Source organism: Etheostoma spectabile, chromosome 8 (genome assembly GCF_008692095.1).
Source record: "Etheostoma spectabile isolate EspeVRDwgs_2016 chromosome 8, UIUC_Espe_1.0, whole genome shotgun sequence".
NCBI lineage: Eukaryota > Metazoa > Chordata > Actinopteri > Perciformes > Percidae > Etheostoma > Etheostoma spectabile.
The window spans coordinates 5,694,807-5,706,211 of NC_045740.1; the positions used below are offsets into that span (position 1 = coordinate 5,694,807).

Consider the following 11,405-nt stretch of genomic DNA (forward strand, 5'->3'; position numbering starts at 1 on the left):
GGTGCGAGAGGTCCCGGGTTCAAATCCCGGACGAGCCCGAAGTTGTTTAGTTTAAATAAAGAGAAATTTCTCAAACGTTCTGCATAATAACTTTACTGACAAACACCCACACGTGTTGTATGTTGTATGGTGTAATGTCTTGGAAAAACAGTCATTTTACATTACACCTGGAATAATTTGATGAACAATGTAATCCTATTTATTAGGGATTACATTACACCATTCATGGGAGAGTTTTTCCTTATTCAAATTGAGGGTCTAAGGATAGAGGGTGTTGGACAGATTATGAAGCCCTTTGAGGCAAATTTTGAATTTGTTACATTGAGATATGTACATAAAATAGACTTGACCTGTAATCTATGAGCCCTCCAGTCCCTACTAGAGAATGTGTTGTTGGTACAGGGGTTGAAACAACTCAAATGAACAAAAACTATTTTACATCCCCGCATCTTCTGATGTGAACCTACACAAGGAGAGAAGTCAACGCAAATAACGTTCAATACTTTCCTTGTTAAGGGTGAATATGTTTCAACCTTCATCACTACTGTGATAAAAACCCATTGAGCTACAATCTGTTTGGCCACCCACTCCCTGTATCATGGCAGATGCAACAATACTCTGTGTCTGCAGTGTTTCATTTTTATTCCCAAAGAAGTCAAATAGAAAAGTGATGAAATACTTCCGAGAAAAGACCAACACAGCAAATTAATTTGGTGAAAGGTTGTTTGGATTAGGGTAGTTGCATTACTGTTGTATGATTCAATGCAAACGTCACTGAATTGATTTAAACCCAACAGGAATTTCATATGGGACAAAGCCATTAGGAGAAGACGTTACCCATTTTGTTTCTGCCAAAGAATTTCCTTAATGATACAGTGATACACTAATATAAATGTTGATAACAAAGGCCAAGATTTCAACAGAAACTATTTCTCTTATCCAATTTCTTCTTATTATTTTTCCAATCAGTGGTCACATGATTGGTGTGGCATGATATGAATTGAATAGAATAGAATACAATCATCTGTTCTTCAGTAATCATACCGAGCCCAAAACAATCTGTGTCTTGGCGTCAGCACTTCAAGCTCGCAGTCTCTTGATGATGAATGGCCAAGATTAGGAGTTCACACTCTGTGCCTTATTTAGTACCCTGCAGTCATCACTCTCCATTACGTTTGCAGGTAGGATTATCAGTTTGGGACGTCATCTCATATCAAATGGCTTAATTGCAGGCAGTTGCCAAGTTATTAGGTACACCTAAAACCAATGTAGTCAAACACAATTTTCATGTTTTTTGTTGAAACAAGTTGTAGAGAGGTGTCGATTCAACTTTAAAGATAACATTGGAGGGTGTAGTTTGTGGTGGTGCTGATGAACTGCATTGCACCATACCAAGAGTCACGTCTAATATTTAGTCCACACCTTTTCAGTCAATGAGGGTAGATTAAATATCAGTTTTAGCAAAATGGACCTACTAAACTGGCAACTGAATGTACATGGTACATGTAATGTTATGTATGATATTTTCAGTTCATCATATGGGACTTCAAATGTGTAATTTATTTTGCTTTCATTAATTACATGTGCAGTTTGACTGATTTTAACGCCCTCGTGAGAAAACTATTCACATAATATCAAATGGTATACACACACTGTACAGTAGCGAATCTAAACGCCAGGCTGACGAACCAGCACTCGTCCTCACAATGTTGAGTACTGGGTCGCAAAGATGTTATCTGACAAGAACAGATTACTAAATTGTAAAACATGACTGGAGAGAATCTTTTAAAGTGGATTTTGTCTGGTCACAGAGGAAGTAAGTAGTAGAACAAGTCCAAAAGAAAGGCTGCTGTGTGAATTCCTTACAAATAAAACTATGAATCTTTCCAACAAAGTTTAAATCTTCCCAATAAATTTGTTATGTTAAGACAATTCACTGTCCTGTTTAGTCCTGGCTGTCAGATTTATTTAAACTTCACATGACATCTCATTACCTGAATGAGAGATTAACCCACACAGACAACAAATCATTTTTGACAAAAGTTATGTTCCAGTTTTATGGGTTCAGAAAGTCACAGATGTCTCTTTGCTGTAGAAATGGACTGGTCTTATTACTGTTTGAATCCCACTGACATCTTAATCCAGGACACCATTACATCATCGGAATCAGGGACAGGCAATTAAAAAGACTAGTTTAAAAAGATATGAAAACACATACTAACAATAACAATACTCTCCAGCTGGCTAAAGTTATGTTAAATGTTGCTGAAAGCCCAACAATGAACAGCAGCCAGGAGTCAAATAGTGCCCCCCTTTGCTGTATGGCTGCCCACTACGGTTTGAGAATCAGACAGAAGAAAAATACTTAAGTTGCCAGTTTATTAGGTACACTGGAAAAAACTGTAGCCGGGTATAGCTAATATTTTTTCTATCACTTATATGATGGTACATGAGGGAACCTTTTATGAACACTTTTCAGCATAACACAATAAGTATAATATACCTAAATAACCAACACCACAAACTACAGCCTCCAAACTAACCATAAAGTTGAATTAACACCTTCATAAAAAAGGTAGCCTATGATTTACAGCAATGTTGCACATATACGGCATTTTAGCTGGCAAGGGATGTCCATTGCTGGGATAAAGCTGTCACCGATACACCAGATGTTCCTCCACTGTTGCTATTAGGGCTTAGCGCCGCCCAGAACGGTTTTGATTGGTTTTTGATTGGAAATACAAAACAACCCAGAGCGTTTTTTTTCCCTATCCCAGAATAAATTGTGGTGTGGCCAGACAATACTGCAGCGCTGACATAGCGCCGTGGAGGTGGGTCTGGTAGGCGAGATTATAGTTTATAGATATACCTAATTAAACTGAGTATTTGCAGTATTTATGTGTCTAAACCATAAAATTGCAAAACTGCACATAATCGGTAGGTCGCAATATATTGTCAGTGTATTGCTAAAGGTTTAAACATAGTCTAGATTGCAAATGTAAATGGATCAGTTGCCATCAATAAATTGATTGATTTGAACATGTCACATGTTCCTAGAAGAGTTGCATATCTTTGCATTTTATTTGTTTTCTTATCCAAAAGAGTAATTCCATTTAGTTCAATTTCATGTTGTGTTTTTGGCATAAAACATAGACAAACAAAACAAACACTTTAAAAAAATAATAATAATTTGGACTCTAAAAAACATCTCAATCAGGCTTAAAACCATGTGTAGTTTGTCTGTAATGTAGACATTGTTTGAAAACATACGGAGGACATGACCTCAGTGTCCTCAACGGTGGCCTTTAATGAAAATACAGAATTTTCCTCCACCTATTAGTAATCCTAACCAGAAATACACCATTGAATTGAATTCAACCCTAAGTGCTTGCAGTGTCACATTTTCCATCTTTTCATATCTAATTTATAGTTTAAACATCAAAAACACTGGAAGGAAGGAAGGTGGTATGCGTTAGGAGTCTGGTTTTAGAGTATTTTATTTTTTGTTCAATGTTCATTGATCAAGAAAAAACAAACTACACTGTAAATGAGATTCGTAGGCCATTTTCACCATTATTGTTGGCCAGATGTTAAAAGGAACTCCAAAAATGTCTCAAGTAACTGATGTAATTGGTCTGACAGTGAGGATTTCTTCATCAAGATTTGTCCATCATCATGTTCAACATGTCTGCTGTGAGCCACTCAAAAAACTCACCAGATGGTGCTGTTCTCAACGTGCTTCTATTTCCCTGCATCCTCATGGGGCAGCCAGGTTTGCATCATGAATGGTACAACTGAATGTCTACTGTGTTTTACAAAGAAGCTTACTTAACAGACACACTTTATTTTTTGAGATATTTATTCTTAAAAATGAGTCGGGGATCTTGGAATTGCTTCACATGTGTCAGTCCTTACGTGGGCTTCTTTCGCCGCTGCCCACGTCAGCTGTAGAGAATTCATGCAGCTGCGCAGTATGCCATCAACATTCTACTGTATAGTCAGCCTACTAGTTTAAAGCTTTGTCACACAGAAATCAAAAGCTGCAATGATTTTCAATATATTGATATGGATAATAATTGCATAGGATATTAGCCATGCTGTACAATACACATACTTATAAAACAATGTTAGAATGACTAGTACAGGTTTCCTAAAGTAGGTTTTTACAGTTTTTTGTTATCCTCAACATTTAAGTGCATCATATCATTTGAATAGTCTTTATATTAATGGAGATCTGATACATACATAGTGTGTGATTTAATACATACAGTGTATACAGTAAAATAAACCCTTAATCAAATTTAGAGGGACATTGCGAAGCCCTTAAAATGTAATAGTTTTTGATAAAATGGTATGCAGTGGAATGATAAAACTGTACATAACTGTCATACCAGATTATAGCGGCATTTTCTTTTACATTGCCAAGTTTTGTTTTTCCTCTAGAACACACAGTACTGATTATCTAAGTGAAGCCACTCTCAGAGAAAAGAGCAAAAAAAGCCATTTCTGTATCAAACAGAAGGTCAACATCTTGCATGCATTATTTCAAAAGTCATAACTATGTAAAATTAGTGAATAAGAGGTAAAAATAAATGTCAACAACTGCATGCACCAACAATGGTTATGATGTTTATACTGTAATTCCATATTCCATTTCAGCACCCTCACACAATGAAATCATAAGGCATGCCTCACTGAACTCCTCCACACAACCATACTTGTAATGACAGACACTGGATTTCCTTCTTGTTTACCTTCATATGGTCAATACATGTGAAATTAAACCTGCAAAAAAAGACAACATTCAATTCATTAGCCCAGTCACACAATAGTCTTATTTTGGTTAGTGTTCAGGGATGGGATCATAGTATGGATCATCTTGTAATCTTGTAAGGCTCTCTTAATAATGTAATACTTACTCAGCAGGCAGGCTGCTCAGTTTGTATTCCTCTGGCGAAGATTCTTGTCTTTGTGGTTATTGGTTGAATTAGTTTTCCTTTAAAAATGAAGCAAACGACATGATCAGTTAAATGACACATGTTTAAAGCTGAAACAATCAGTCAAATGATTGATTGATTAATTGATTGGCAGAAAATAATTTGATTCCAATTCTAATAAGTGTTAAATAGATGTACTGTAGCGTTTAATGAATAAAAACAACATTTGGTTTGTCTGTTCCACTTCATTTTAAATTCAATACTTTTGGTTGCTTAACAGAATAAGTGACCAACTTTAAGTCATACTTTTGGGCCCTGCCAATTTGAGAATCATTTTTTGAGATTCTGCTTGTAAAGACTAAATACTAATATATATTTTGTTTTTAAAGAAAACATAACAAAACACTAGATTAAAGACAAACTCTAGCTTTCAAAAGTCTTTGAAAATTATTGGTAGAATGGCCCTTTAATCAACACTGAACCAATACTTAGCTGCAGCTCTAGCGTACACCAAACAGCTGATTACATGAACACAATTTCTACTTTTCCTGTGTGGAGGAGTAAACCAGACCTGGGTCCAATAACATATTTTTAAAACAATTCTTAGCATGATTTTGATCCTTTAATGGGAACACTTTACTTTAAGTCCCCCCATTTATAAACAGTATACACACATTTAATACATGGTTTATAACACATATAATGGAGTTGTAATAAGATAAAAAATAACATTATTTATATAGCACCTTTAAAAACAGAATTTACAAAGTGCTTTGACTGACCGACAAAGCAAGGCAAAGCAGCTATAAGGAATGGTAATAGGCAGCGGCCTTTTTAAGTTATAGAGCATTATGGCAGGGCTTCCCTTATAAGGGCAATGTGCAGATGGTAACTAGTCATTGACAGAAAAAAAATGTCCTTACTTGACTTATTATATTTCCCTGTGATTTACATGAATGCAGCAAAGCACCATTGGATGATGCTCCCAGTTGTTTGCAACCCAGATTTAAGGTGTACACTGAGCTCTAAAGTCAGCCAGGAGTAGATACATCATGATAAGCTACAACAAAACACACTGTCAAGCTAAACAAAGAGAAGTTATTGAAGGTAAAAAATGTAATACTTACACTGGACCTGCGTGGTCATCATCTGAGGCAACAAGGGAAAATATAGAAAAAATGAAGACCACAAAAGAAAATAATCGCAAGTAGGTTGTACACTTATGATGAAGTGACAAGTGTTTTTTAGTTTTTACAAAAAGCACCAAGAATTAGTAGCTGTGGTTTCAGGTGTTTTTATGTTTCAACTGCACTGCATGTGCAGACTGTGTTATGGGATGAAAACAAAGCTTAGATGAAGAAACAAAATAGTAAAGCGAAAGACTGTCATGCAGCAGGAAAAACCCACCTCATGAGGTCACTCACAAACATACAGAATTCAGTTAAATTTAGCACAGCACCACAATAAAAAGAAACACAAAACTCCTATTTAAAAAAATGTCATGCATAGACAAGCAGCGCTCACAAAGAACAGCTGTTCATTCAAAAGAGGTTAGTGAGGAGCAGCTCCATCAATATCAGCCCTCTACTCAGGGAAATAAAGTCATTGAAGTGGTGTGAAACAGTGACAGTAGAAATGACACAGTGACTTGCATGCCATCTCACTGCTGCAGTTTGATGCAGAAACATAAAGTTACCGTGTAAAATAAAATCTTTAAAACGGAAGATTTCGAACGGCACTCAACACTTCTGTTGATGCTGAACAGAACTGTGCTGTGGACTGGAAGAAGATGAGGCTGGATGCTTATTGAAATCCAGGAAGCATGCAAAGTCTCACACTTACCACAAAAATGGTTTAGGTTATGCAATTTGGGAAAAAGGGGAGGATATTACAATAATCTGTTGAAATACGGAACAGCCAAAGCTAACCTATGTAAAAGTTAAGCAGTAACATTTCATGCTTGAATTACTGTAGGATTCAAGCAATCTACATCCATTTTGTAAGACTGAAGATTCTCAAGGTGACTAAACACCATGTAATGAACCGCGATGACAGTATATTCGTTCAGTGTCAGTGACTGGCTGATTGTCGCAGCTCTGAGCCGTCAGTCATTTGTTTTATGTTGCACCTAAACAGCATGTGACAACATCAAAATTCTGTTTGAAAAGGTCACCAAAATACCAGCAATGCATTATTTATGATATAGCTAGACTCTTAAAAAATGTAGTACACAGAATAATTAGAAAATCCCAGGCTGGTGCAGGTTGTATAGCTAAATAATGTGTCTTGTGGTTAAGCTGGCGGCAGCTTAGGGACAGCACAAGGTCCCTGAAAAGCTGTTAATAATTGAAACGGTCCACCTCCGCAACACCACAGTATCATATTTCCCATGAATATTAAATGCACGATATTGTCGTGACAAGGTGCGACCTCTTGCAACAGTGTCCGCCTGTTGGGTCAACGTCGCCAGTCTGAATTATTGAATGCAGACACAGCACAGTGTCAGTGGAAGGAATGACTTAAGCAGACACCAAAAAACTAATTGTGCCTCTTTCAGTCGTCTCCTTGCCCAACACCACATTGAGAGGGGTTGGAAATTCACAGGAGAGATCCACGTCAAAGCAGAACAATAAAATCAATTTCTCCTCAAATATATTAAAACCAGTAGAATCATAAAACAGTCCTACCTAAGCGCCACCACTGGTGACTCACCGTCTTGTAAATCATCTGGCTTCTTACGCTTCTCGTAAATGACGATGATGATGATCAGGATGATGATCTCAGCCAAAACCCCCAGAAGAGGCCATAAGGGAGCCAAGCGGCTGCGAACCCTCAGCACAATCATCTCGTCACGGCTGCCGAGCATGTTGGTGGCATTGCAGTAGTACTCGCCTGGATCGAAATCAATGTCCAGGTTGACAATGTGTAGTTCAGTGTAGTTGTCTCTGCTGCTGATAAAGAAGCGTCCGGTTGAGTTTTCAATTTCCTAGTGAGGGAGAAGAAACAAGTGTACTAAATAATGTCAAGGATTGACAGTGGTTGTGTTTACATGGACACGGTTGCTTTTATATTCTTGGTAAGGTCCTGAAGTAAAACCTCAAAACATTATATACATTTTTTTTAATGCTATATTACAGGACCATCTTATGAAATAACAATACAGAACTTCATGTATTAGCTACTAAATTGTATTTATGTTAAATATACTGTATCTATATTTTATTTGTTTATCTTACTCTTTTCATCCCATTATTGAGTATTCTATTCTATTTCATTCTCTCTAATTGGTAATTGCTTCTTGAACTTGAATATTTACAGTAATGCAGTACTCAGTAAGTATGGTTTTGCAAAGAATCCTTTAAAACAAACAGATAAGAATGCAGTTGTGGAAAAGGTTAGCTTAAGCTAAAGTGGATTTTAACATCTTTACCTCAATGTTTCCCTTCTGTCTATTCATGTGTTTTATTGGTTTTTAATGCTTATGATTTTTAACTGTTTGTACTTGTGTTTTATCTGTTTAACTGATTTTGTGTAAAGCACTTTGAATTGCCCTGTTGCTGAAATGTGCTCTACAAATAAAGCTGCCTTGCCTTGCCTTGCCTGCCTTCTGATTAGGTAGCTAGTAGAGGGGTAGTGGACATCTTCTAATACAGGTTTGTGCACATGCGACAACACTAAGTTTACATGCTACAGTAACCCTTTAAATTACAGCCATTAACTGAACATGAATTTAAGTATATGCTTATTATTTGTTTCAATATAATGCAGTACAGTACAAGACTACTAAGACTACTTTAATAATAAACACAGTTGAATGAATACCTCTCTGACAGTGTCAACAAAAACTAAACATTATGATCTTCCTAAATGTACAATTTGTGTATAGGTGTACCTCATGAACACACATACCCTAGGAATGCCGTTGTCCAACTTGCGCCATGTCCAGACAGGGTGAGGGTAGCCCACAGACTTACAGTAGAGCACTGCAAGCTGGCCCTCGTTCTTATTCTCACTACGTTTGTGGCCTGTAATTTCAGGAGCAGCTAAAACAAAATAACCAAACAAATAACACAGATCAATTGTTAAAATACATTTAAGAAAGTCACAAAAATAAAGTGTTACACATCTATGTGGGTGCAGTAATTTATAAATGTAGGCAACAGTCATGTGAGTTGCAAGTAGAAACTGAGCAATGCCTATGAAAAACAGCTGTTTCAGACCATAAAAATAATAATAATTAATTTATAAAGTACTTCTTAAGCACAAAGCATTTTCCCAGAGTTATGTAGATAACAAAAATATAATTGGCTATAATATAATCAATTAAAACAACTGCAGGGGGTAAATTATGCAGCAGTCGAGTAGAGAAACAGGAAAGAAGAGAACTCCCAATAAAAGAATAAAACAGATACAATCCACCAAATAAAAGGCATTTCCATTGATGTTGTCAAGCCATGATCAGGGAGCATAAAATAGGAAAGAAATATCTATATTTTATTCACATTTCATCTTCTCTATCAGGAGTGTGTGAGCCAATGTAACATCAAACTGTCTGTACTTTTCTATGTATTCTGTAAATTTGCCTGGCTTTTTTTATCTTCTCAGATAAAAGAAATGCCCCATTAAAATAAAAGCAAACAAAATCCTATTTGCATTAATAGCGATGCGTGTGACAGCAGAAAAGACTGACCAGAATTTGCTGTTGGGAGATAATCCCTTGCCATCAGACAAACAAGACACCATCTGCTGCCACTGAGCCGGACATTGGTTAGATGGAGGTGTCAAGGGCGCCGGCTGCCCCATGAGCAGCCAACAGAGCCGTATGAAATCACAGGTCTTCACATGACAGGGCTGCTAGTGCTCAAGGCCATTTTTATTTCTGACATCTCTAATGTGGCTTTGAAACTGGCAAAAAGGGCCTGCAGCTCACAAATCAACACCTACATTTAACTTCAATAGTGGCGTTTGCTGGAGGAGCCATCTCGAAGGTGAAGACACACATGTACACTCCGGCGGCATCTCCTCTTGGTTTTTTCAGCCTAAAGAGCAAAAACACAGCACATGTGAACCGACACCAGGCTGCTAAACTCGGTGTTTAACACTCTTGCTCGCACACACACAGATAAATGAAGTTGCATTCATTCAAAAACCTGCTTTCTCCTGCACGCACGCACGCACGCACGCACGCACGCACACTCAATCAATCAAGTATTGCTGTGACTCTTACAGGTACTCAGTGTTCCTATTTGGGCTGCGTGTTTCCGGTATCTCCTCCCCATTCTTCATCCAGTAGCTCTCCTGGTGGACACTGTGGGAGCTGGTCAGGTTGCACTGCAGTGTGTAAGCATCACCTTCCACGGGAAGTGTGATGGATTCAGAGGCGCCGATTGACGGCTCTGTAAGAGAGACACAGATCAGCTATGACAGAAGTGATGCTTGCTAGGACTCGTGGGTGAGGGTGTGTTGGAGGATGTAAACAACAAGGCACAAAGGGTTCAAACCCAGACACCACGCCAACCACACTTTATACACACTTATACAATACAGCACAGGAATAGAGTTGTGAAGTGGGAGGAATTATTTCTGGCATCCAGGTTTCCTCAAGTAGAAGTCATTTTCTGTGTTGTTGGGTGACCGGGAAGTGGAAGCTTTTTCAAGGCTGAAACTCCCTCAGTTGAATCATCAAAATATGACCAACTGCATTAGAACATATCTGGTTCTTTAATAAAAAGTTACTGTACAAGCCTATATATATTTCAGTAAGAAGCATTCAATCACTTAGCTTAAATTTCTGTTACGTGTGATGAGCAAACGCTAAACTTACACTTATTATACATTTTACAGAGCAATCTGCAGCTAAAAGGAATATTATACCTCAATTCCAGATGCGTTGTGAAACTATTGCGCTGTGTTGTGGTCTCACATCTGTAATGATGAATCTGCCGTACCACAATAAACACAACTTTTCTGCAACAAATTTGAATGATTTTAAACTGATGGTCATGACGTAAACCTACCGAATCATTACGTTAAGGAATTTATTAACTATAAATTTTGGAACAGCAATTTAGAGTGGGCAAAAGTTCGTCTGGAACCCGTTTCTATACCACATACAACTAGACATTTCACACTACTGGAATACATACAGGTCTAAACTTTCAGTGATTCTTATCCAAATGCAAATTAAAAACTGCTATAAAATAAATAAATAATATTAATCATAAAACCTTTTATGAAAGTAATTATGTTGTAAGCTAGTGTGGATGACTCTAGGTCAAGGTCCATTCCACAACTGGCTTAGCTTTACTTTTGGAATGCCATAAAAAAACCACCAAACTCATAATAACATACATTTGTATCTGGTTGAAATTGTGTTGTATTTTGCTTAAAGGAACACGCCACAGTTTGTTTAAATAGGGCTCATCACGGTCTCCCCTAGGTGTAGATAGGTGGGCCAACGCATTTTTT

The 11,405-nt window shown here is 37.3% G+C and overlaps 1 protein-coding gene across 3 annotated transcripts in view; it reads right to left on the minus strand.

The window, feature by feature from the left end:
• Nucleotides 1-3,838: 3,838 nt before the first annotated feature.
• nptna (neuroplastin a) overlaps nt 3,839-11,405 on the minus strand; it is a 15,524-nt gene continuing 7,957 nt past the window's right edge. For 2 of the 3 annotated variants that reach the window (XM_032523597.1, XM_032523599.1), the window contains 7 exons: nt 10,165-10,333; nt 9,882-9,976; nt 8,847-8,980; nt 7,650-7,923; nt 6,065-6,086; nt 4,920-4,996; nt 3,839-4,785 (listed from right to left, as the gene is read on the minus strand). In XM_032523597.1, the coding sequence (XP_032379488.1) occupies nt 4,936-4,996; nt 6,065-6,086; nt 7,650-7,923; nt 8,847-8,980; nt 9,882-9,976; nt 10,165-10,333 (755 nt within the window). In that variant the 3' untranslated portion in view covers nt 3,839-4,785; nt 4,920-4,935. The remainder of the gene's footprint in view (nt 4,786-4,919; nt 4,997-6,064; nt 6,087-7,649; nt 7,924-8,846; nt 8,981-9,881; nt 9,977-10,164; nt 10,334-11,405) is intronic. The other variant, XM_032523598.1, reaches the window with a different exon arrangement.